This window comes from Cavia porcellus, unplaced genomic scaffold, assembly GCF_034190915.1.
Source record: "Cavia porcellus strain 051 isolate PalLab524CR breed Dunkin Hartley unplaced genomic scaffold, mCavPor4.1 scaffold_7, whole genome shotgun sequence".
NCBI lineage: Eukaryota > Metazoa > Chordata > Mammalia > Rodentia > Caviidae > Cavia > Cavia porcellus.
The window spans coordinates 29,110,158-29,135,335 of record NW_026947490.1 but is presented as its reverse complement, the minus strand read 5'-3'; the positions used below and the strand labels follow the sequence as shown (position 1 = coordinate 29,135,335).

The 25,178-nt window shown below is 55.1% G+C and overlaps 3 protein-coding genes across 3 annotated transcripts; all 3 read left to right on the top strand.

The window, feature by feature from the left end:
- The first annotated feature begins 1,581 nt into the window (after positions 1-1,581).
- LOC100715391 (cytoplasmic tRNA 2-thiolation protein 1) lies at positions 1,582-11,093 on the top strand. Its single transcript, XM_063254028.1, is given in 9 exon segments — positions 1,582-1,700; positions 5,114-5,211; positions 5,661-5,842; positions 5,844-6,076; positions 6,078-6,131; positions 8,969-9,096; positions 9,099-9,204; positions 9,206-9,276; positions 9,279-11,093. Coding segments are annotated over 9 exon segments (1,242 nt in total). The 3' UTR covers positions 9,530-11,093.
- Positions 11,094-11,948: 855 nt separating this feature from the next.
- LOC134477081 (uncharacterized) lies at positions 11,949-16,035 on the top strand. The gene is made up of 3 exons (XM_063254027.1): positions 11,949-12,610; positions 15,608-15,664; positions 15,821-16,035. Exons 1-3 carry the CDS (start codon positions 11,949-11,951, stop codon positions 16,005-16,007), a joined length of 906 nt encoding a protein of 301 aa, XP_063110097.1. The 3' UTR covers positions 16,008-16,035.
- Positions 16,036-19,024: 2,989 nt separating this feature from the next.
- On the top strand, positions 19,025-23,560 carry Klk14 (kallikrein related peptidase 14). Its single transcript, XM_003465400.4, has 5 exons — positions 19,025-19,524; positions 20,281-20,452; positions 22,046-22,299; positions 22,503-22,639; positions 23,145-23,560. The coding sequence occupies exons 1-5, from the start codon at positions 19,485-19,487 to the stop codon at positions 23,301-23,303; spliced, it is 762 nt and encodes a 253-aa protein (XP_003465448.3). The 5' UTR covers positions 19,025-19,484; the 3' UTR covers positions 23,304-23,560.
- Positions 23,561-25,178: the final 1,618 nt, after the last annotated feature.

The following is a 25,178-nucleotide window of genomic DNA, read 5'->3' as shown; positions in this document are numbered from 1 at the left end:
ATCCCGCTGATGGACACACACAGCTTCCTCTGTGGCTGTATGTATGGGTCATTCTCAGCTTGGGCTATCTATGTTCTATAAATATTAACATACAAACATATGCTCTCCTTTCCCCCGGGTAAATACCAAGGACAAGGACTTACAACTAGTAAGGGCAAGCATGTGCTCAGATATTAAGAGATTGCCAAACTGTCATGCCCAGGGATTACACAGCTGTGCATCCTCACCAGGAGTGTGAGGAATTCCAGATGCTCCTGCAACCTCTCCAGCACAGCACGCCTGCTCTTTCACTCCAGACCTTCTTCTTTTGTGTTACCTCACTGGTGAGTTTTTGCGCTTCTCATCTTCATGTACTTATTTGGCATCTGCATGCCTTTGGTAGTGTCTCTTTAAGTCACTGGCCCACTTCCACATATTGCATTTTTTCTGACTGTTTCTTTGTCCTGTTGAGTTTTTTTCCTAGTACTGCAGACAGAAAGAAGACACTCTACAGTAAAGGCAAACCCCTTTTAAACTGCTTTTGAGACAGTCTCATTAACATGCCCAGGCTGACCACCAACTTCCCATCATCCTGGTACGGATTTCCGAGTAGCTTGCATTGCAGGTGTGATCTACCAGGTCCAACTCTTGAGTGCTTATATATTTATTTATAGAATATATACATATATATTCTATATGGCAAGTTTATATTCTCTGTAAATATACATCTACACATACATATGGACATAATGCTATCACATATTTTGGGTATATCTCTATATACATTCTGTACATTCTATACCAGTCAAACTTTTCTTCCAGACCATGGCTGGGGCTAGTGAATTCTACACTGCCATTTTCATCCCCAGTTTGTAACCCTGCAGCTGTGCATTCTCAGGGCTGAAGATCAGGACACATCTGGGCCAGGGTCCAGTTCACCTGGCCTAGTGCTGCATGCAGCTGACACAGAGCAGCCACAGACCTGGGTCTCCATGGTGGGAATGGCTGAGATGTTTCACTCGACTTGAGGCCTTTGTCCAGATTCAGAGAGTAGTGGGGTGAGAAGCCAAAATATCCTGTCCCTCCCTCCCTGCCACGGCCCAGGCTGGCTTCTCTGCCCCTTCCTCAGCCCAAATTGGCTCCCTTACTCTGAACTCAGAGTCTCAAAACTTTACACCCAGGAAGACATGCACAATTTGACAGCTGTAAGGAAGCCCACACATTCTTTTGGTCTTGCCTGAGTGGTGAGAACCCTTGGGGCCCATCAAGATGGACAGAGATAAGAACTTCAGAGTGCAGTTCCTTGGCACTGAAGCCTGAACCAGACCCAAGAGAGATCTACAAAACCAGACTAGAAGGTAGCTGGAAGAGAAGTGGACCTGGGACAAAACAAGGACAGCATGAGCACACTACAGGGACACACACACACACACACCTCTTTCCTCTGTGTCAGATAATGCTGAGCTCAGTATGTGACCCCTTCCATGGCAGTTTATCCAGGGCAGTTTCTATCCATGGGATGATACTAAGAGCGTTATGACAAGGACCAGATGCAGGGTGCAGTCTTCAGACATGTGAGATGCTGTGGAGAACAAAGCCTCCATGGACAAGAGAGACACAGAGACCCAGCAAGACTTCACCACACCGTGGTCAACTGCTCAGGAGTCTGACCCCCATCTACCTGACCCCTACAAAGGGCAGGGAATGTTGAGGACGGAAAGGTGAGTAGGGCTTCCATTGCACACTGAGAGGTTTGACTTTACCCTGAGAGCACTCATGAAAGACATTCCGAAGGGCAGAGACCATGTTAGATCTGGGTACACTATGGCAAAGACTCGGGGTTGGGGGTTAGGAATGGGGGCATTGGAGGAAGAGAAGCCAAAGAAATCTTTGGTTCTTCCTCTTGGATGTCAGGGTCTACAGGGTCTCTGATAAACGAAGACTGGTCTCACCTCTCGGCCATCTTGGTCCCCACTTCCCTTTAATGTGCAGGGATCGTGCAGTAGCCTCACTCCCATCCATAGGTCTGAGCAGCGGGCCTCACCTGCACTCATTCCCCAGAGCCAAGACCTGTGCAGGAAAACCACACCCCGAGTCGCTGACAGCTGACTCACACACAGAATCCCTTCACCCCACCAAGCTCCCTCTCCCAGGGCTACCAGCCTGAGCACACTGCTACCACCCTGCCGCAGGGGGCCTGCCCTGAGCCAAATCCCTTCACTCGCCAACTTCTTGTCCTAACCGCAAACCCGCCTCAAAGGGCAGAAATCACATACTAGTCTACACTAGTCCCACAAAAATAGGAAACCAGCACGCTGCAACAACCTCCGAGGGATCCAGGGATCCAGTGTGGTGACACTAAGCTACCATAGCAACCACAGTACAAACAATGCCGTCACGCCTCACGCCCCTGCGCAGCCTCCAAAAAACTACAGCCGCATGCAGAGGGAAACCAGGGAATGCATGGGTTGCTGGGAGTCGTAGGCCAACCAGACTGACAGCCACAGTGGTTCCAGAGGGGCTGTTGCATTCTGGGAGTCGTAGGCAGAGCAGACCCAAGGCCTTGTGGGAGTCGTAGTCTGAGCCACTTCCGTGTCCGGGGACTTTTTGAGCTGTATTCCGCCCAGATGAGTCCGCCCCACGTGGGTCGCTGCACGCACCGCGTTCTGTTGTGCCGTTGCCTTGGGAAAACTGAAGGTCTCTGTGGAGTGGTGACACTCATCTCTGTGCTTTCCAGTGCCTACGGCCCACACGCTTCTGGTCTCTTGCTAGGGTACCCTCTTCTCCCTTTTCTGGATAAGAGCATCCGCCTGACCCTGACCCCCCAGTGGGTACATCTGAGAGCCCCTTCACCCGCTCTAGAGCCTCTGTCCTGATGGAGCCACCTCGCACTGTCTTCATGACATGGCTGTAGGCTGGAGGCGACCGTAGGTTCTGTGTCATGTCTGCACACAGGCTAACTATTCCTTCATCGCTGATACCTACAGAACCCAGGCTCCGTGCAGCCCAGGTCATCTTTCCCTGCCTGCTGCCACAGCCTGCGCGCTGCCCTCCTGTTTCTTCTGCCTTTCCCCACACAGAAGCTTACAGAACTTTAAAAATCTGTCAAATCTCATTATATCTCTGCTCCACACCTTACCAGGGAAACTGTCACCCTCTGAATAAAAGTGAAATTCAAAATCATAGTCTGTGAGGCTCTGTCAACATGTACATGTACATGTACAGTCTAATCTCCTGTCAAGTCTTCCCTCTCTGAGGATATGGACTCCTCAAGATTGGGTGACCAAAGATTCACAGGGTGATAACTGAGTGCAGACTAACTTATATCCTGTGCTGCAAAGTGGCGGGTGGAGATCGTGGCTGCTCTGAAGACCAGAGAACAGCTGGATAAGAACAGGATTCTGCAGTGAGAGGGTGACACAGATCAGGCTAGAGCATCTTGAAAACAGGGCCCTCAGGAGGGATCCCCAGTGGGTTATTTGGAGGATGAGGCTGTGACTGCATCTGAGGACCTTAGTTCGGTCACCCATGAATGACAGAAGGTGCTGAGTGGGACCTGAGGACATAAAGAGTGTTTCACAAAAGGTAGTGAGCTGAAGGATGGACTCAGGACCTTGTGCTTGACAGGCAGACCCTGTGCCACTGAGCTACAGCCCTGGCCCTAGATAAACACTTAGGACATGTGGGGAGGTGGAGTCCAAAGCCAAGGGGAGGGGAAAGGGCTTCAGGGACACTGCTCAGCACTGATGGACGTGCTTGATGGTCATGTGCTGCCTGCTGTATCACCCGGAGGGGACAGTGCTCCGGGCAGAGGCAGGCATACTCCTTGTGTCCTTGAGAGCAGAGACTATTGTGACTGAGAGGCTGAGGTCAGATAAAAGGAGCCAGAATGCCTGGGGCCTCGTGGAGCATTCACATTTGCTACCATGAGATGAGATCCATAGACTCATGTCACATGAAGAAACGCTGTGTAGAGGAGAGGAAGTGGAGGCCAGATCAGTGAGGTCCTCCCTGCAGTGGTCTGGGAGAGAGGTTAGCAGTGAGGATGGCGTGCTTGGCTTCTGTTCTGCTTTAAAGGTACAGAGAGGATCTGCCACCTTCTCTCTGACAATCCAGGACTTAAGTTGTGAGGATGCCCCTACAGAAAAGGTCACAACTTGACCTTGAAATTTGGAGTCACCCACGGGGGAGTGAGGGAGTAGTGAGAGAGAAAAGAGTCCCAGATCCCCAGGCTTCTGGCCTGAAAAACTGAAGAGTGGAGGTCCCTTTTACTGCAAAAGTCCTTTGGTTAAAGGAATCAGGGACTTGGGGCTGGCCCTTGGCCTTGTGGAAGTTACTGGCAGTAAATGCTAACTTCTAAAATCACAGGACAGAGGGAGCAGGTGCTCCTGAGTTGAGGTGTGAGCAAACGTGGCAAACCCTAGCTGGTCAGTGAGGGCTACTGCAGTAGTCCAAGCTGGCTATCATGGTAGCCTGGGTAGGAGACTGTGCCCAGGGAGATTTTACGGGTTCCCCAGGCAGGCAGGATCAAGGAAAGTGTGGAAGGCTGGTGTCACTGCTGGGGTAGAGAGGGATGAGGCAGGAAAAGGGGCGAGCTCCACCGGTGTGATGGGCCCTTCCATGTCACCATGGGGACAGAGAAACTTGTGCGCCTAAACAGGCAGAGGCCGACTGGAGGTAGAGCTGAGTCCCCTGCCCCGGTGTCTCTGGAGAACGTGATCACCTGCCTGTCAGAAGAATGGGTAGGGCCCATTCCCAGAGACAGCAGCCTCCCCCACAGTGAATCCCTTTGATCTTCCAGGTTTACCCACCTCCTCCCACCCCAAACAGGCGCAGACCCCTGGCCACCCTCTGGCCTTAGAGTCGCTGACCCTTGTCTCCTGAGCCTGACCCACCCAGAGATCCACAGCACAGACAGCCACCCTGTCCCTCAAGTCAGGGCTGTGCAAGGTGCGAGTGGTCCTTAAAGGCACCCTCATCCCTCTAGAGAGGACGGACTAAAAGGTTCTTGCCCTAGAGTAAATTACTGTTCGGTTATGGTGGTGGTCTAACCTAGCCGAAGCCAAAGCGGGAACGCCTACCACTTCCTGCTTCTTCCTCGGCCATAATTGTAACTCCCCTACTTTTTGCGCAGAAAGAAAATTCCAATCAGCTCCTTGCGCCTCATCAGTGCCCGTCCTAAGCGCCACCCCCGGTCAGAGGTTATATGTAGATCCCGTACCCCACGTTCAGGTAGAAGTGGGGTACCCTGATACAGAATGTGCGCATGCTCCAGCTCTGGACCAGCTATGGTCATGGATTCCTCTCCGCATCCTTGGAATAAAGGCTATTTTTTACTTTGTATTCTCTCTTTTATCGTGCCGAGAACTCTTACATGGACCTAATTCTGAGTGTTACCTGCTCGTCTCCTCTCCTGAAACCACCTCTGCTTTTGGTGCCTTAGGGGTACAATCTGAGAAGTCTTCCCGGAGATGGATGGTGGTGTCCCTCATCGTAACCCAGACAGAAACTTCCAGTCCTGTTCAGGACGAGGCTCCTACCCGTGCGACGCTGACCCCCTCTGCTCCTCATGGAGGCGCCATCCGCACAGCCTCCCCGCAGTCAGGGCACCGAACATCACCCGCTTCCCCCCACCTCTCTCCCGTCCAGGAGACGCCACCCCGTGACTCCGTGACCCGGAGATGCCCGCCCGACCTGTGCTTCCTGCCACGCGGCGCGCGCCGCCCTCCGCCGCCCGCGCTCAGGGCAGGCGCTGTGCGGCCCCCGCTTCTGCGCCGCCTTCGGGGCCGAGGTGCTGCACATGGTGGTCGCGGGCCACCTGCTGCCACCTGGCGCCGTGGTGGTCGTGAGCGCCTCTGGGGGTCAAGGACTCCACTGAGCTGGCGCACGTGCTGCGGGAGCTGGCGCCGCGCCTGGGCCTCACACTGCGCCTCCTGGCGGTGGACCAGGGCATCGGCGGCTACCGGGACGCGGCGCTGGCGACCGTGCGGCGCCAGGCGGCGCGCTGGGGCCTGCGGCTCACCGTCGTAGCCTACGAGGACTTCTTTGGGGGCTGGACGATGGACACAGTGGCCCGCAGCACGGCCGCACCGTGTGCAGATGCTGCGGCGTGGAGCGCTAGGAGAGGGGGCGCGTCTCGTGGGAGCCACTAGGTGTCTTGACCAATGAGCGAAGGCGCGGCAGAGGGGAGAAACCCGCCGATGGGGCGCATGTGCGGCGGAAGGGAGGGCGCTGGGGCGCATGTCCAAGAGGTGAGCCAAGAGACCCTGTCCAGGGCCCAAATGGGGTACCCTGATACAGAATATGCGCATGCTCCATGTTACTGAAGAACATTCATGGGGCTGAAGCTCAGCCTGGAAAGTTCCCAGTCCTAGGACATCGTGGCACCAGGTGGAGCATTATTGCATTATTGGGTCTGGCCGCCACTCTGGGCTGCGTGCACTGACAAAGGAGTCGGTTTCTGAGATTTAGATCTTTGGTCCTTTATACTTATTTTTAGTTGTTTCCAACATTCTGGGTTCTTTCTCATCCTTTCTTTCAATATATTACATGTCTCCCCCATGCCAGATGCAAACTATGACTATAGCAAATTTCTTACACTGTCTTCACTTCTGTTTTCTTATCCCTAAAATAGGAATGTTAGCCCCGTGTGGTGGTGCGTATCTGTAATCTCAGCACTGAAGGAGGCTGTGGCAAGAGGATTCTGAGATTGAGCCCAACCTGGGCAGTTTAGGGACTTAGAAAGACCTTGTCTCAAAAAATAAAATAGCCTAGAATGTACCTCAATGTGAAGGCTCTTAGAAGGAGGGGGACAGGTATATTAATGACACCTAAATGATTATGACAGACCAGTTAGGAGTAAACAATGTGCACATGTATGTGTATAAGTCATTTGTGGGCGTAAATATAGATACTTTCATTATAGTTACGCTGCATATAAAGTATACATACAATGATATATATTACATATATATGTGGTGGTAGAGTCATCCTTGTGCTTGGGCCAAACATACAATTGTGCACAATTCCTACTTTTGCACATTTCTCACATACAAAATTACAAATGATCATAAATGTTACTGAAGAACATTCATGGGCAGTGTATGTAACAAGAGGACTTTATGACATGAGAGGGAGTGAGAAGTCCTGGAATCTGAAGGCTGGAGGTGAAAGGGAAGAGTTGTAGTGGAGGAAGCTAGTGAAGCCAGCTTGGGATGCCCGGAGAAGTCCAGTGTGGCTAGAACCCAGAAAGAAAGGGCAGAGGAAGCTGGAGATGCAGGAAGAGTGCCATCCTTACCCTCTGGGCAGTGGGGAATCTGGGGAAAGTGAAGTCTTTGAAAAACTCACCAGCGCTGCAGTGAGGAACCTGCATTAAAGAGGCGAGACAGAGCCAAGGAGACCAGTTAAGAGGCAGCACTGTCACAGGGATGGCAGCAGGAAACCAGCTGGCACATCAACACCCCGAGGGGTACGCAAGCCCAGGAACCTCTGTGTTTCTCCTCCCACTGTGCCGGGGCGTGGACTCAGGATGGCAGGCTGAGCCTGATTCACTGCTTTAGCATACTGTTTGCTCTGCATGTGGACACATCCCTGAACCTCTCTGGGCCTTTGAGTTCTCTGATGGAAAATAGAAGAATAATCCTTTCCATGTAAGGGTGGTTAGTGTGGAAGAACAAAAAGTTGCCTTGGGCCTTCAAATTAATTAGAATCACTTATTAATTATGTTTTAAAGATAATGAAAGCGTCTAGAAAAATCCCTAACTTGTAAAGATGATTCTTATCCTCTGTGTATACAATGTTTTCAAAGGCATTTTGCAATCATTATGCTAATTATCGAGCTCATAAGTGGGTTTGTAATGACAGGGTATGGAACAGACCCAGCCTCCTGTGAGTAATGCAGTTTGTAACCTGAAGTCACCAGGCTCTCGGACAGTAAACATCTAGCCAGACATAGTTTCTGGGAACAAAGACACCTGCTCCCAAGGTCCTGGGCCTTGGCAGGTACCTTTAGAAAGTAACTATTACTTCAAACAAAATTATAGCAAAGTTCTTGGTGGGTTTTGCCTCATGAACTGGGGCTTCTCAACTTAAGCACCTTTGGGGCCAGGTTAATGGGGGGGGGGGCTGTACTGTGCACCGCAGGATTTTAGCAGCATCCTTGATGTACACTACTTACTAGAACCCTCCCCCACACTTCCACCCCACTCCTACCCTCCCCCACATCGTGACAACTCTAAATGTCTCTCTAGGTATTGCTAAGGCTGGTTAGGCAAAATTACCCCTACTTGACAACCACTGATACAAACTCAAATGCAACTTGAAGAGATACAGAGTTGGACTTAGTTTCCATTTTAGTCAACAAAAATAACAACACTGTGTGGCCAGAGTCACTGAGTCAGGCATGACTGGTTTTATGTTGGTGCTGTGACAAATTACTTTGTAGTTTGTGGTAGTTAGAGATCAGGCAAGGTTCTCTGCCTGGGCTAAGGGGTCAGCAGGGTCGATGTCCTGCAGGAGGCCCTAGGGAAAAGGCTTCCCTGACATTCCTTCCTCCAGAGGCCACTGCATTCCCTGGCTCCTGGCCATTCCTCCACCTTCAGAGCCTGCCCTGGGTGTGGAGTCCTCATGGTACAGTGCTCCAGACCCTGCTCCTGCCCTCCCATCTGCCATCCTGACTGCCACCTCCCTCTAACACTGCAGGGAGCTTCGTGATTGTGCGGCACCCGCCCAAGTCATTTGAGGTTCTCTCCCTGTACAAGTCAGCTGCCCCCCCCCCCAATTCCATCTGCAGCCTCAACCCTCCCACCCTAACCCTGTAACCCAACACGGGCACAGCTTCCCGCGATTAGGAGGGCCGCTGGGGCTGGGCCTACAGGAGCACAGGGCTTGATGCCACAGGCGGTGCTCGCTGTCCCCCTGCAGCCCCGCTGGCTGCCCCGCGGTGCCCTTTTGGAGGCGGGGTCTGGGGTCGGGGTCCGGGCCGCAGCAGTTCTCACCCTGTCTCCCCCACAGGCCACAATGACGTCGTAGCCGAGATGGTGCTCATGAACTTTCTGCGCGGAGAAGCGGCGCGGCTGGCCCGGGGCGGGGGCCTGGGCTCGGCGGGCGAGGGGGGCGCGCTCCCCGCTGCCGCCCGCTGCAGTTCGCCTGGCAGAAGGAGGTGGTGCTGTACGCGCACTCCCGCCGTCTGGACTACTTCTCCGAGGGGTGCGTGTACGCGCCTCGGGCCCACGGCGGCGCTGGACCTGGTGCACTCGGCTGAGCGCAGGGCGCTGGCCCCGGCCGTGCGTCCACCACGGCCTGCTCCCGCTGCGGGGTGCTGGCCAGCCGCGCGCTCTGCCAGGCCTGCGCGCTGTTGGACGGCCTGGCCCGCGGCCGGCCCCGCCTGGCCAAGGGTGACTGCAAGCACGAGCGGGGTAGGGGAATGAGGGACCACGGAGCCGCGCCCAGGCGGCCTCCAGGCCACCGCCTTCGAGGACCCGGGCCCCGCTCCCGGACAACGAGGGAACCTCGCTACCTTGGCCCGAGGGGACAGCACCGCACGACCTGAACCCGGAAAGGCAGCTGCCTACTGAGGGGCCCGGGCCCTGTCAGCAGCGTGAGCCCGGTGATCCCTGCTTGCAGCTGAGATCGGCGAGGTCACCAACGGGGCGGACGTAGGGCCTTCACGGTCACCGTCCACCATCTCCCTGCCTAGCCCAGCTCCAGCTCCAGCCCCAGCCCCAGCCACAACCCCAGCCCCAGTTCCTGCAGCCCCATACCGCCCCTCACCCCTCTCCACTTCCTGTGCGGCAGCCTGGGACTCCTAACTGAGCTAGGCCTTCCCACCTGGCTCCAGAGCACCCGGGTATTACTGGGTCCCCCTCCCCATGCTGCCCTCACCCCTCCCCAACGGACCGCCCTGCCACATCTCTGTCGTGGCCCAGTGAGGCTGGCAGGCACCCAGGCTTTGGGCTTCTTCGGAAGCAGAGGCTAGTGAGCCTGGGCTGCTGACCTAAGCTTTTGATCTTCCGCGTTCCCTGAAAAAAATCTCAAATCCTGCATCCCGGCTTTTTTGGGAGGACTGAGGTCCTGAATAAACGGTGGTCCAGCCGGCCGTCCACACGAAGGTCCGGCCGCCAGAGGGCTCCTGGTCAGAGGGTTGCGGTCCAGGGGTCCAGAAGGTGAGGCCGCGTGGCTTCCTGCCTGACTCCTGGGGAGACTTCAGTGATGGGGACCCCTCTGCAGGGTTTGCCGCGCTGGCCCCCTGACCACGAGTGCCCTCGCTTTCCCATCTCCCTGGACTCTTAGGGACCTCCTGGAAAGAAGCTTTTCTTGATGCGGTCCTCTCACCTCATGCAGCCCTTGGTGGGGGGCTCCCCCCGGCCCCCAGCCCTTCTGCCTGGCTTGACCGCGTGGCCCGCGCTTTTCAGTGTTGTTCTATCCAAACGAACTGATGCCCGAAGGCAATCACCAGATCGCTTCCCATCAGATAGTATCTTGTCAGTCATCAAGAAATACTTGCTCACCCTAAAGGCTTTTCTGGACATCGTTCTTTTTAAACTTTTCTGGAGCCTGCAGTCCTGCAGCTTAGAGGTAAAAAATATACAGCGCCAGGTGATGAGAAACCACATAAGGGGGAAGGTGGTGCTCTTGTAGTTTGGAGGCCAAGACATCTTTGAGAATGTGACTTTTAGGCAGACACGGAAGAAAAAGGTCATTAGCCTTTACGGAGAGCTTGTGTCAACAGAGACCACGAGCCCAGCTGGAGAAAGGAGACAACATGGAGGACAGTAAAGAGCTACCAACGTTAGGTTAGGGTTAGGCTCTTGGTCAGCAGTACAGGAGGTGAGACCTTGAAGCTTCCGGCCTGACCAGTGGAAAGACTCTGCGATCTCAGCCTCCACCCTGGAACCCACCAGGTCTGCCTGGAAGTCTTCTGGAACTCCATTCCCTTTCTGTCCTGGACAGTGGACACGCCAAACTCCAGCCTGTCTCCTGTCCTCACTGGGAGGCCATCCATACTCCTTGGTACCCTGTTTGCTAATTAGATTGGGCTGGAGGGCATAGGTTGGTGCTCTACCAATCCCTGTATTATCTCAGGGTTAGAGTGTTGTCAGCTTTTCACTCAACAAACATCCATGAAACGCGTCTATTGTGTATTTTGAGATAGTCTTGATAAATTGCCTAGGTTGGACTTGAACATACAATCTTCTTGCCGCAGCCTCCCAGGCGCTAAGCCCGGGTCTTGGATTTTATTCTAAACCTGATGTGTCCAATTTCAATTTTTACACTTACTCAGGATGCTGTGAGGAGAATGGGCTGTAGGGGGCGCAAGGCGATTTGCTCGATGGTCCGGAAGGATGCTTGTTGGGCCGGCACGGTCAGCCTGTGCTCGGTGATGTGAGTCTGATGAAGGACAGGCGTGTGGCCCAGAGAGATGAGGTAACTTCCCCAAGATCACACAGAAGCGCGCCAGGGAGGGAGCAGGGGCTCTAGACCCTTCTGCTTTGCCTCTTGCCAGAAGCCAGAAGACCTAGGTTCTTGCTGCAGATGTGTCGCTGAGTCACAGCGTGGCTGGACACGGGGACCTTGTCGTTTGGGAGCTCGGGAGAGGGCCTGGCACTGAGTTCCTCCCACCGCCACCTCCATGCAGGGAACCCAGCCCGTGGCTCGCTAAGTCTAAGTTTCCCTGCTGGGTTCGAACTCGCAGTCCTCCTGCCTCAGCCTCCCTCAGTGCTCGAGTTAGGCCAGTACCAAGGGGCCCTGCTGGCCCTTTTTTTATTAACCCTTTACCTTCCTTGGGCGACCCTGAGAAGCTGCTGTTCTCGGACGTGGCCACTAGGGGCCGCTGTGCAGCAGCTGGCCCGTGACAGCAGGGCTTCCAAGCCTAAAAGGGAGCCCCGAGTCCCCGGCCCCTCCTGGACCCCTAGCCAGGCCCCAGGAGACGGAGACTCGGGTCAGCAGAGCTCCTAAGGATCCACGGAGACATGGGCGCTCTTTTACCTGGACGGTCTGGTGTTCATGTATTCAACACACACCAGTCTGGTGCAATTTGTGATAGCAGTGAACGAAACATACACAAAACCCGCCCTCGCCAGAGGTCTGAAAACACGAGGGGAAGCAGCATATGCGGCAGGGAAGGCGGCGGCGAGCACGGACTGGAGCGTGTTGTGTGCATTCGCAGAGAGTGGCAGGCCCAGGAGAAGGCCTGTGCGCAGAGCAGGGCCGCGGGAGGAGCCTTCCTAGAAGGGCCAGCGTGTGCAGTGGGTCGGAGGGGAGGCCGGAGCAGGAGGGTTCCCAGGCCTGCCTGGGGTCTGAGAGCGGTGGAACGTGCAGGCTTTCGGAGGAGAGGAAAGATTAGGATCACGGCTTTCTTCACACCACAGACACTTCCTGCTGCCTCCCAGCGCCAGGCCCTGCGGAGCAGCGATGGGGAAACAGCTGAGTCAGCCGCGTCCCTGCCCTCCATGGGCTTCCTGTCTGGTGCAGGAGGCGGCACGGACACTGGCAAGTCGGGACCACAGGGCTACGTGCCGCAGAGGGCTAGGAAGGACACGGGGGAGCCCGGAGGTGGGGCGCCCGGCCCGGCGGGGTGCGTCACGGATGCTTCCTGGAAGAGGTGTTGTTTAAGCCGAGACCCAGGAGATGAGTAAGAGCTCGCTGGGGAGGGGACAGAAGTGTCAGGCAGGGAAGGGCAGGCGGAGGCCTTGGGCAGGGGCCGCAGTGCCGGGCGCTCAGACTCCACCAGGGCAGGGGTCCCCGAAGGACTCAGCAGGCAGTGGCCAGTGCTGCATGGCTAGGGCCGTGGGGTGGGGAAAAGCCCGGGCACGACCTGAGTGCTCCCCAAGAGCTCCCCAAGAGCTGGTAATGGAAGCCCTACCTGAGCGTAAAAAGAGGAAGCCATAATATGTCGCCTAAGCAAGCCAAGGGAGACTTCCCCTGACCTGAGGCAGAGGCTGCTGTGACCCCGGAGAGGCGAGGGTAGGGGAGGCTGTGGCTGAGGCCTGCAATCACAGGAACCCCCTGCAGGGACCCAGAGGCCTCCCTGCTGCTACAAGACTAATGTACTGATTAGGAAAACAATTATTAATATATGGTCGTGAAAGTGTAGTAGTTCTTCTATAATAGGGGAAGAAGCATCTTGGAAACCTAATTCATAAGGGCAGGCCATAAAGATATATAGGGGTTAGCCATGCTGGCCATGGCAGAAGGTCTGTGAAACACCAGCATTCCCCACAGCCTCTCAGAGGCCAAGCTGGGAGAGCTGGACTCCTCCCCCCCCCACACACACACACCTCTGGGTGCTGCCTTGGGCTGGGTGACTGGAAGTTCTGGGGGGAAGCAGCCGTGCCAGGCCCTGGACACCCGCAGCACAGTGGTGCAGGTGGGCACTCCCAGCTCCCCAGCCCCATAACATTCTAAAGGCCTTCATAAAGCCCTGGTGAGAGAGACACTGCCTCTCCCGTGGACGTTTGCCGAGGCCCAGGGTACAGGATAGTTCTGTGCAAATCCCTGCCCTGTCAGAACTGACACGGAGCTGCGGGGCACAGAAGTGTAATAAGAGCAACTGAATTAAACCTGAGGGATGTCCAGCGGCACAAGAGCCACAGAGCGAAAAACTCAACAAAGAAATGAATTTCAGAATAAAGTAAGTCACAGGAAGCAAACCAGCCAGGGCTGAGACAGGAAATAGAAGACCTGAGAAGGTGTGAGCAGGGCAAACTTCAAGCTGAGATCTGAAGGAGGGTGACAGGCAGAGTGGTGGGAAGTGAGCCCAGGCAGCCAAGATGGCACAGACAAAGGCCCTGAGGCAGGAAGTCACCTAGCAGATGGCGAAAATCAGGTGCCCAGGGGTCGGGGTGTGGTTTTTGGTTTCTGATGGCAAGGTGAGGTTGGAAAAACAGATGGGTGCCAGGCACAGTTGCTCGGGGGCCTTTGGTTTTATGACAGCACAGTGGGGACTCTGATGGGTTTCATGCAGGCTTCAGGGGGATGCTGCAGTGGATTTCAGACCTTACGGAGTGCAGACTGGGCTCTCCTGGGGAGGGAGAGCCGGAGGCACGGAGTGTGGAAACATCAGGGAGACCCACTCAGCTGTTGTCACACCTGCGCAGGCGCACAGCTAGCGCACGGTGGTGGTGAGGGTGACACACGCATGGCAGGGAGAGGGTGGATTCTCTGTTGTCTTTCCAGGAGCTACGGTGACAGGAACTGTCAAATGGGAGGCAGGCGGGAGCGGGGCAGGAGTCGGGCCGCTCCTGGGGTTCGAAGTCAGCCCCCAGGGACCACAGGAACAGAACTGGAGTCAGCGGGTCTGAGAGGGAGAAGCCCCAGGGGCCCACACGGAGGCTGCCTGGCGGGTCGCAGGGTGGAGACTGACTCATACACTGCTGAGCAGTGACCACAGAGCCGCCTGGGACCCCTGGCACAGAGGCATCCAGGCAGGAGGGCTGGGGTTCGCACCCCGGCACTGCCCTCACTCACCCAGCTGCAGTGGGCGTCCCCCTCCTGGCCATCCTCATCTGGGAGCTGGCGTCCTGCATTATCTTGCAGGCTGAACTGGGGCATAGCACAGGGCGAGTCCTAAAATACCACCACCCCAGACTCCCGGGAGCCAGGGAAGACAGAGGGGCATCTGTCAGCTCCTCCCACATGTCCTCTTCCTGCACACTCTGCCCCAGGGGCCAGGGCTCCATCAGGGGATACTGCTGGGAGTTTAGCACCCAGATGATCTGGGTTCAAGTCCTGGCTCTGCCTCTTGCACAAGCTGCTTCTGATAAGACCGATTCCTCCAGGTACCCAGGAGCCCTGGACCTCCTCGGACTTCCCCGAGGCTCCAGTGCCCCCGTGTGCCCGGCCCTTGGCCACTTGCCCTTTACTGTGCACAGAGACACAGGCAGTCAGGAGCCCCTAAGAAAAGGGCACTCCCAGCTCCCCCAGCCCCATAACATCCTAAAGGCCTGCGACCACTGCCCCCGCCCCACCCCGCCCGTTCCCACGGTCCCACCCACCGCTTGTCTCCACCGCTGAAACCACAGAGCCCCACAGCCCACTCCCTGACCACAGCCTCCCGTGCGTCTGACGCTGTGGGTGGCGCTGCCCTTCCTGTCACTCCACCCCAAAGACACTGGCCTCCCCTGCAGCCTCCCCGCCAAGCAGCCCCCACCCCGCATCCTCTGCTTCCCTCTGACTGTCCTCAGCCAGCCTCCCTGCCTGCCAGGGACTCATCTGCCTCCACCCGGGCTGCCTGAGCAAATTGATCAACACGGGGCCTCCCTGCAGGATGGTGCCCTTCAGAAGCCTCTGTGCCTGCTCCATGTCCTTAGCCTCCCGAGTCCCCACCTGCCCGGGTGGCCCCTGAGTTCAGCAAGCTGCCGCCTCACAGGAGAAAACAGAAACGACTGGACGGCCCGGACTGCCTGCCCCTGACTCACACCCACATCCACACCACCCTTTCCTCCTTCCTTCCTGCAACAATGCAGGAGGTGTCTTCGCCCTTTGCTGCTAATCCCACCTCAGAGGCTGCACCCCCGCCCCATCTCCAGAGGGGCCAGGAGCTGCTGCCTGGGCTGGGATCCGGGCCACCTCTCATCCTTGTGCAACCTGGTGAATGACCTAACCGCATCTTGGCTTCCTGTCCGTACAGCGAGGGCCACAGAGTAACTTGGGGCCGCCTGAGTTCTCACGCCACCTGGGAAGGATGGTGAGTTTATTTATCTGTCACGCGTTGAAATCCTGTTAGACGCATGCAAGCAAGTGCATGCCTCAGAACCCAGAGAAGAAAGGCTTGGGGTGGCTGTGGAGTTTGCATGCTGCCTCCTGCCAAGGGACCCTGGACAAGCCACTTCCTCCTTTTCAGTCTCAGTTTCCCAGTCTGTGCAGTGAGGACCCCACAGTGCCTGTCCCGTGAAACCAGACTTCCTGTGACCTCAGTGTCTTCATCTTCCACACTACAACAGCCACACAGGATCAGCCCAGGACTCACTGGAGCCCCCGTACTGTGGAGTCCTCAGGGACTCCCTTTGCTAAGCCCTGGTAACAAGTGACATTATATACTATATTCATTTTTTTATATTTTTGGTCTGTTTTGTTCATTAGTGTTTTCCCAATAACTAGAAACATGGTAGATGGATGGGTGGGTGGATGGATGGCTGGATGGGTGGGGTGAATAGATGGATGGATGGATGGATGGATGGATGGGTAGATGGATGGATAGATGGGTGGATTGATGCATGGATGGGTGGGTGGATAGATGGATGGGTGGGTGGGTACATAGTAGGTACACAATAAATATTGATTGAAAGGAGGAAGGGAAAGAAAAGTAAAGTAGATAGGAAAGAGGAAGTCAAAGAGGGAGGGAGCAAGCTAATCCATACAAACAATGTAGCTGGATAAACAAAAGGTGGTATGTCCACACAGGGAATATTACTCAGCCCTTTAAAAGGAAAACATTCAGATAAGTGCTACAGCCGGGGTGAATCATGAGAACATTATGCTAAGTAACATAAGCCAGACAGGAAAGGAGAAATATGATCCCTGTCACATAGGTTACCCGGAGGTACCGAGTCCATAGAGAAGGAAGTGGCTCCTGGGGTCCAGAGGAAGGAAGCAGAAAGTGGTGGGCCAGCGGATGCAGAGTTTCAAGGGGGACTGTGGGAAAGCTTTGGGAGGTGCACGGTAGCCATGGCAGCATGTTGAGGAGAAAGTGCTTAGTCCCACTGGCCTGCACTGAAGATGGATAAGGTCATAAATGTGCATGTGTTTTACACAGCAAGCAGCCATGAAAAAGAACACCTCACCAGGGCCTGGCTGCGCAAAGCGCTCAGGAAGCAGGAAAGTTTGTGTCCACGGTGATGCCACCAACCACTATCCCCACCCAGCCTCCAAGTCCGGACCTGAGCCCCCAGGGACAGCCTCACGGGCTCTTCCCTCCCTCCACCCTCACCTCAGTGCAGAACGCCCCCTGCTGTATCTCCACCGAACTGGTCCCAGCCCCTTCTCTGCCCGTACTCTGAACACCGGCTCCCAGCTCCTACAAAGTCCTTTGCTTCTTCCTGCTCTGTTTATACCACCTTGGCAAACTCCTATTCACCTGCAGCACTTTGGAGCCTTTTCTCCCTGCCCAGGGGCTCATTCAGGCCCAGGATGCTGGACGGAGTCTCGAGTTGCTGCCTCAGCTGTGATACCGCAGTTTGTGGAGGGGAGGGCTGTGGCCATGTGTTCATTCTTTCCTTCAGCTCTGCATTGAATGCCCACATCCCAGCTAAGAGGACCCCATCCTACAGGCCGGTAGAGAGGTGTGTGGAACACCTCGGAGTTCAGCATCTGGGGGAAGAGGAGTGAGGAGCCCAGCTGTGGCTGCAGAAGTGTCACCAGCCTGTCCTGGACACCTCTGGGCTCACCAGGGATTCCCTGGAGCTCAGTGTGTTCTAGGAAACAGAATTCTATTTTCTTTTGAGTTAATTAGAGACTCACCTGAAGTCACATGTATAGGACAGGGAGTCTGATGTGCCCTTCCACACCTTCCCCGAAGGGGGACATCTTGTATATGCAAACCAGGAAGGCCGTGTGGCTGCCACGCTGTCACCTGGACTGCAGGTTTCACCCCACAGTCACCATTTAGAGGTGGCCATTTGCGTATGCACATGCACCCACGGATATAGAATTCATGTCACCTCATCTCAGTGTGGGTTCTGATAACCACCACCTTTACATCGAGACCCAGGACTCCCCACGTGTGGCAGTGCACCCCTGCCATCCCAGAAGTCTGGGAGGCTGAGGCAGGAGGACCCCAAATTTGAGTGCAGCCTGAACAACTTAGCCTCGAGCCAAGACCTTGCCTCGAAATATATAAACATAGCAATGCATTCATTACAAAAAAAAAAAAAGAAATATATAAACAAATAGGGTGAGGGATGTAGCTCAGTGTGCAGGGATCCACCCCCAGTACCACACACACACACACACACACACACACACACACACTCCCTCACACAGGACCCATCCTACAGGTCAGCTTGCTCGTGCCACCTTATTCATCCCTGTGTTCCCAGAGGATTTTTTAGGGAGGCTGAGGTGCCTGGGCAAACAAAATCTTGGGCTGCAGGCACAGTCTAGTAGGAAAGTAGCTGGGAACTGTCCCAGGGCAGGTGAGGCAGAGGGCAGGCGGAAGCCTTCTGAGTCACCGCGTGGTCCAGGTCCAGGGCTGCCAAGGCCCAGGGACAAATTATAATCATTAGGGAATTGAAGAGGCTGGGGGAGGGGCTGTGGACAGCAGGCCATCCCCAAAGTCCGGATAGAACCCTCAGTCCCAGGGCCCCCGCCCACAGGCAGACTGGACCCCTTCCCACCTCAGCCAGCCAGCCCCTGATGTGTCTGGGTCTCCACCCCCACTCCCTAGGTCTCTGTACCCAGGTCTCCCTGTCTCTGGGTCTTCAGCTCTGCCTCAGCCTGTGCACCCGGTTCCTCTGCACCCCAATGCAGGGCCCTGGCTAGGGGCCTCCAGTCCCAGTGCTGCCTCTCCTCCCCCTGCTGAGGCCCCTGCTCTGCACCTCTCAGGACTATGAGGACCCCAACCCCAGGGCCTCCTGCCCATCTCCCACCTGTCCCTTCCTGGGCTGCGTCTCTCCCTCTGTGGTGACCGCCCCTCAGCTCTTCTGTCTGTGTCTCCATCCTTGGAACCACTGCTCCTTGAGCCTCCCTGGGGTCACCTGCCTGTCTTGTCCCCTTCCCCTTTCTCCCATCCATCACCAGTTCCTTCCCTGCCTGCCCCGTTCCATCACCTCTGCCGCCATCTTGGTGGGGCGGCCACATCCCCACCCCCGCCTCTCTCTCCTCCCGCCCATCCATGCCACCTCTCCATGTGTCTCTGGGCTGCCTCTTCCCTGTGTCTCACTTTTCATCTACATTCTCTTCCCCTCTTTCCCCACCTCTCCCTCCCCTGTATGCCCCTCACTTCAGTCTTTCCACCTTCATGTTTTACTTCCCCTCTGCCCCCCAGCCTCTCCCTCTCCTTCCTCTGAGCCCCCACCCCAATTTCATCAGTCCACCCCCCAATCTACACCACCCTGGAAGGGCACCCTCTCCTGTCCACCCAGCTCCAGGGTCATCCTTCCCAGATTCCTTCTAGATTATAGCATCTTTCAAGGGCGGGTTCTTGTTAATGACTATGACCACTTCTCTGACCAGAAAGGGGTGGAAAGGTGAAGGAGGCAGGAGTCCTGGCAGGGAAACGAGACCATAAAAGTGGGGTGTCAGAAGGGCAGTGGGGGGCAGGGCCAGCTGCCCAGACTGGGGATAAAAGCCTTTGCTGACTTGACTAGGAAGTGGCACCACCTCTAGCTCCTTCGTGAGCCTGCCCAGCACCCTCCCTCCAGACCTCACGCTCGCAGCCTCCAGCCCCATGTCCCTGAGGGTCTGGGTCTCCGCGTGAGTGGCTGTCTCACTGCCTCAGCCCCTGGCTGTGTGGTGGCTTCCATCTGACCCGCTGTCTCTCTGCACCTGCAACCCCAGCCAGCCCCAGAATGCTGCTTCTATTCTCCGCACTCCAAGTCCTGGCTGTAGGTAAGAGGACAGTGGGGGTGCCGGGCGACAGCCCCTGGGAAGTGGTGTTGAGAGGCTTTGGAGTGAGGCTGCTCAGGGGCAGCCTGCAGAGAAAGAGGGGGTAGTGTGGGCTGGAGGCTGAAGGTCCAAGTCATGCAGATGGTAGGAAGTGGTGGGTTTGGGGACAGAGGCCATGGCAGGAGACTTGGAAGATATATAAGCAAGCAGGGAAGCCCCCAGGGCCCTGTGTGGGTCCTATCAGCACAGCGGACCCCAGAGCTCTCCTCCAGCAGATCAGGGAAGAAATAATACAGGAAATACAGCAAAGGTGAGAAGGGGTGAGGCTGGCGGGGCTGTGGTGGTGTGCAGTGGGTGGAGGAAGTCAGGATCAGATCGCCCATCCTGCAGAGCCAGGGGGCCTGGAGAGGCTGGGGAGGAGGCGGGAGCTCCCCGGGCATGGTGGGGAAGGGCCGCAGGGGGCACGTGGCATGCTGAGAAGTGAGGCCAGAAAGAACTCGTGGCAGCATTCTGCGGCTGTGGGTATAATATTAGATGCCATGGAAGTGACTTGAGGGAGAGGTCAAAACGCTCCCTGCCTGTCTTAGGGCAATCGTGGGGAGATGTTGCCTCCATGGTACACTGGTGGGGAAGGAAGAGCACAGTGGGAGAAGGGCTAGACGGGAAGCAAGGGAGCTCGTCCACAGGGCCTTCTGCTGCACTGGGGACAGACAGCGTTTGCTCACCTGCTCTCCCCGTCCCATCCCTGTCTGCTCCTAGCCATGGCCCAGAGCCCAGAGAACGACAACAAGATAATTGGCGGCTACACCTGCATCCAGAACTCCCAGCCCTGGCAGGTGGCTCTTCTGGCTGGGGCTGGACGGCAGTTTCTGTGTGGTGGGGTCCTGTTGTCAGACCAGTGGGTCATCACTGCCGCTCACTGTGCCCGCCCGTGAGTGCCCCCTGCCCCATTTTATGCCATGTGGGTTCTAGAATCTGTGGAGCCCCGGAGTTCAGCTGAGAACCTAGAGCCTGGTAGAACCCAGCATCGTAGCTGGCTCTTGGTTTCTGATCTAGAGAAGATCCTAGAGAGAAAGATCAGCTCAGAATGTAGAATTCAGCCTGTCAATCTTCAGCTCAGTTTAGATTCTGAAAACCAGTCATCACCTAGGAACCCATAAGCTGGTTTAGAGTTTACGCATACCTGGAGATCCCTCCACACGGAGACTTAGAGCAGCCCACCCCAGATTGACCATAGAATTCAGGCACAGTCTCCATTCAGAAACTCAGACCACTACCTAGAACCCAGCCTCCAGATCAGAAAATACTGTCTAGACATAAATCAGAACTGGTGGAACATGTGATGGTAAGATTAGAGCCAAAACCCGCAGCCCCTTCCAGATTCCAGGCTTAACTTAAAATCTAGTCTACAGCTCCTCTTGGACAAGTCAGAACCAGACTCGAATCCAGAGTTTAAGTGCCAGAACTCAGGTGATAAGAACCCGGAGCCCCTCCCAGATTTGAGGCTCAAGCTTAGAACCCAGGCCCTAGGTTTAAAAGTCAAAATCCAGAGTAGAGCCCATCCAGTGTCTATAAATTAGACCAGTGCCCCAGACTGAAGTTCAACCTAGAACCTAGAGACTGCAGCTCAGTGCAGACTCTCGAATAGAAAGCCCAGGTAAATTTACTCTCCAGATCCTTGAATTCCCATCATAACCTAGAGCTCCATCTGGAACAGTGAGCCCGCCTAAGGTCAAAAGCTCAGACCAAGAGCCCAGATTATAACCTGTGTCATTCAGCCTGAAACAATCTGTCCTAGAAAGAAGAGCCATCAACCCAGCTAGATCACAGATTCCAAGCCACCTAGACCTACAAAACCTAGACTATAAAAACTTCCTCGAGACCCCAGAGTTCAACCTATAAGTGAGCTCACCTGGTCCCCAGAACCTATGAGTTCAGCTCACAATCTCCTGCTCGTGCGGAATCTCTATACTATCCTGTAACCAACAGCTCACACCAGAATCTAAAACCCAAACCCAAGGCACAGTGCAGAGCTTAAACTCAAGCCCCCAGCCATCCTGAAATAGAAAGCTCCCCTCAGAATCTAGAAACCATGCCGTAATACACAGGTGACCTCGAATCCCCATGCTAACCTAGAGTCAGAACTGGGAATGGCTAGAACTGAAGCCCAAGGAAGTATCAGATTGGAGCTGACTCCATAATATTGACACTGGTTTAGAGCCTGGAGTCACAACCTAGGGGTCTCATTTAGAACTCAGAGCGTAGAACTTGGGGCTCTGGAATTGAATCAGGAATGCCAGCCATCACTTTACACCTAAGCAAAGAGCCAGAGCACAGCCTGAGAAGGGGTCCCTGGATGAGGTTGGGCTCAGAGGGGATGTGTTGGCCCAAGAGAAAGTGTCAGAGCCCAGAGAGGGAGGAAGACCAGACAGGGGGAAAACTCATCACCTGGGGAAGGGGATAGGCTCGGGAGGGGTCCCCAGCTCAGACCTAAGCAGCATTTCTCTTGGGGGACGTGGGCCAGGATCCTTTATGTCGCCGTGGGCAAGCACAACCTGAGGAGGTGGGAAGCCACCCAGCAGATACTGCCCGTGCAGCGCCAGGTGCCACACCCCGGCTACAACGCCAGGACCCACAACAACGACCTCATGCTGCTGCGACTGAGGCAGCCTTTGAGGATCGGGAGGGCAGTGAGGCCCATCCCCCTGGCCCAGTCCTGCGCTAGCAAAGGGACTCCCTGCCTAGTATCCGGCTGGGGCACCATATCCAGCCCTATCGGTAATGACTGCTAAATCCTGGAAGGAGAGGCCTAGACCCACGGGAATGAGGGAGGAAGCCTGAGGGAGGAGGCCAGGCCCGACCCCGGGGCCTGAGCAGGGGAGGCCATGCCCTAGAGCCTGAGTCTGAGGAAGGGGGCTGGACTCCTGGGTCTTAAGGGAAGGCAGATTGGAGTCATGACCCCTGAAACTCCCTTCCTTCAGCCAGGTACCCCAATGCTCTGCAGTGCGTGAATATCAACATCATGTCGGATCAACAGTGCCAGCAGGCCTATCCTGGCGCCATCACTGCTGGCATGGTCTGCGCCGGAGTCCCCCAGGGCGGCAAGGACTCTTGTCAGGTGAGGCCAGGGTGGGAGCTGATGAGAGGTCGTTTGGGGCAAGGTCTTCAGTACCAAAGGAGCTCAGGAGAGGAAAAGCAGGTGAGGTGGTAACCCCAGGGACAGAGAATGACAGCCCTGTGCCCTTCGGACTTGAGTTCTTTAGGCCTTAGTTCCTGGCCCTAGGGAAACGGCACCCCTTAGGGTTGGTGGAGTTACACAGCAGTCCATGGCAAGGGTGTGGAGCGGAGCCCTCAGTGGGGGAATTGGGAAAACTGTGCTGGGACCTCTGGAAAGCTGAGTGCATCTCTGAGAGAGGCAGAGAAGGGGAGAAGTGAAAAAGACACAAAGATGGGGAGAGCCCTGTGAGACCCCAGGGACAGAGACTAGCCCAGGGCCTGGGAGACAGAGGACCCTCAAAGGCCTTCTCCAGCTGGCTCAGAGCCGGGCATGGTGGTATCTCTGCCTACCTCCTCCGCCTCCACACCTGTACTCCATCTCTGTCCCTTCCCCTTCTCCTCCTCAGGGTGACTCTGGGGGACCCCTCGTGTGTGGAGGAAAGCTCCAGGGCCTCGTGTCCTGGGGGATGGAACGCTGCGCCCTGACTGGTTACCCAGGGGTCTACACCAACCTGTGCAAGTACAGGAGCTGGATCCAGAGAACAATGCAGGGTCAGCGACCATAGAGTCACTGCTGGCCAGCTGGCCCAGCCCTCCTCCCTCAGACCCAGGGGTCCAGCCCCGCACCCTGACCCTCACTCCAGGCACCACCCCTCTTCCCAGGGCAGCTGTTCAGTTTTCTCTCCCCTCGTTCACAGTGTCACTGTCATTACTCAGGACCCCCTTGGGCACAGAGAGGAGGAGGTCTTCATACCCATAAGAAGACAATTCTCAAAGTTCTTACCATCTCTGAAAATCAAACAAACAATAAAAGCCATACAACCCCGAACTCCACTCCCTTTTCTCTCAGCTCCCTGGAGGGGCTTGTGTACCGAGGCCCCCGGCTCCTGGGGTCCAGCCACCCGCTCTGCACGTGCCCGCTGCCTCGGGGTGGGACCCTTGGGCCTCCTCTCTCTCCACTGAGCTTCAGACGAGGAGCTGCTGCGTTTCCTGGGAAGCTGTGCCAAGTCCCGGGAAAGGTTCTCTCTTATTCTTTTACTTCCATCCTCCATTCCTACTCCTCCTCCCCGCAGCAAGGAGACACCAGCGGACATGATTCTGCGCATTCCAGGAAAACAGGCAGGGCCCGCTGAGTCGTTTCCATGGCATACAGACTCACTGTTAGGAATCTCAATCTCATTCCTACTTTCACAGTCAGGGAAAATGCCAGGCAGGGATCAGTCTCTTTGCTAAGCACCTCCCAGGTGTGGTCCTCAGAACTAGAGGGACAGCCACAAACAGGTCATGCAGAGTCCCTGCCCTCAGTGATCCAGGATCCTGGCAGAAGCAGTGGTGCATGCCAACACTCTGGGAAGCTGAGGCAGGAGGGTCTCAAGTGGAATAGTTGGGTCAAGTGGGTCCAGTTTTAGATTTCTGAGGACTCTCCATAGTGATTTCGACAGTGGCATACCAGGGTACATTCCCACCAAGTACAGGAGGTTTTATTCTTATTTTAAAAATGTGATGTCAGCACTCTTTATTATTTGATGTCTTGGTGATAACCATAGCTATTCCTCTGATAGGTGTCTTCCCAAAGTTAAAAGCATCACATTGGAGTGATCCATGCATGCCCACGTTTATAGCAGCACAACACATAACAGCTAAATCTTGGATGTGACCCAATACGCCCATTGATAGATGAATGGGTAAAGAAGATGTGGTATTTATGCACAGTAGAGTACCACTCCACAATAAAAGAAGGATACACTTGAGCCATCTGTAGGAACATGAATGCACCTTGAGACCATAATACTAAGTGAAATAAATCAAACACATCAGCTTACTCTAGGTAAGATGGTTTCTCTTCTGCAAGAAACTCAGATTTTAAATAAAGAACAAAATAAAAGGTAGATAATAGGAAGTAGGAGCTATATCTTTCTCAAACAGGAAGGGAATCAAGAGATAGAGGGAAGGGAGGAAAAGGGAAACAGAAGGAATTAAAGGCGTGTTATATATGTGCACCATCTCCACACAAGGAAATTACCCATCATCTATTTTATTAGCACATGTGCTAATAAAAAAAGTCAAATATGATATTTTTAAGATGGAAGATCACAAGTTCAAGCTCAACCTGGGAAGCTTAGCAACTCAGCAAGACCTTGTCTCACAATAAAATTAAAATACAAAACAAAATTGTTGGCAGGGATCTAGCTCAGCGGCATAAGCACCTGCCTGGCAAGCCCTAGGTCGTGAGTTCAATCCCCGGTACCAAAATAAAATTGTATGGAGGTATAGCTCAGGGAGAAAACCTTGGGTTCAGTCCCCAGTACCACACACACACACACACCGAAAACACTGAGTATGCCACAGGGTGAACAGAAGAGCAAAAACCAAACACACAGTTTAAAAGTAAAGCAGAGTCCCCAGGAGTAAAAAGGCCTTGAACTTCGACCGGGCAGACC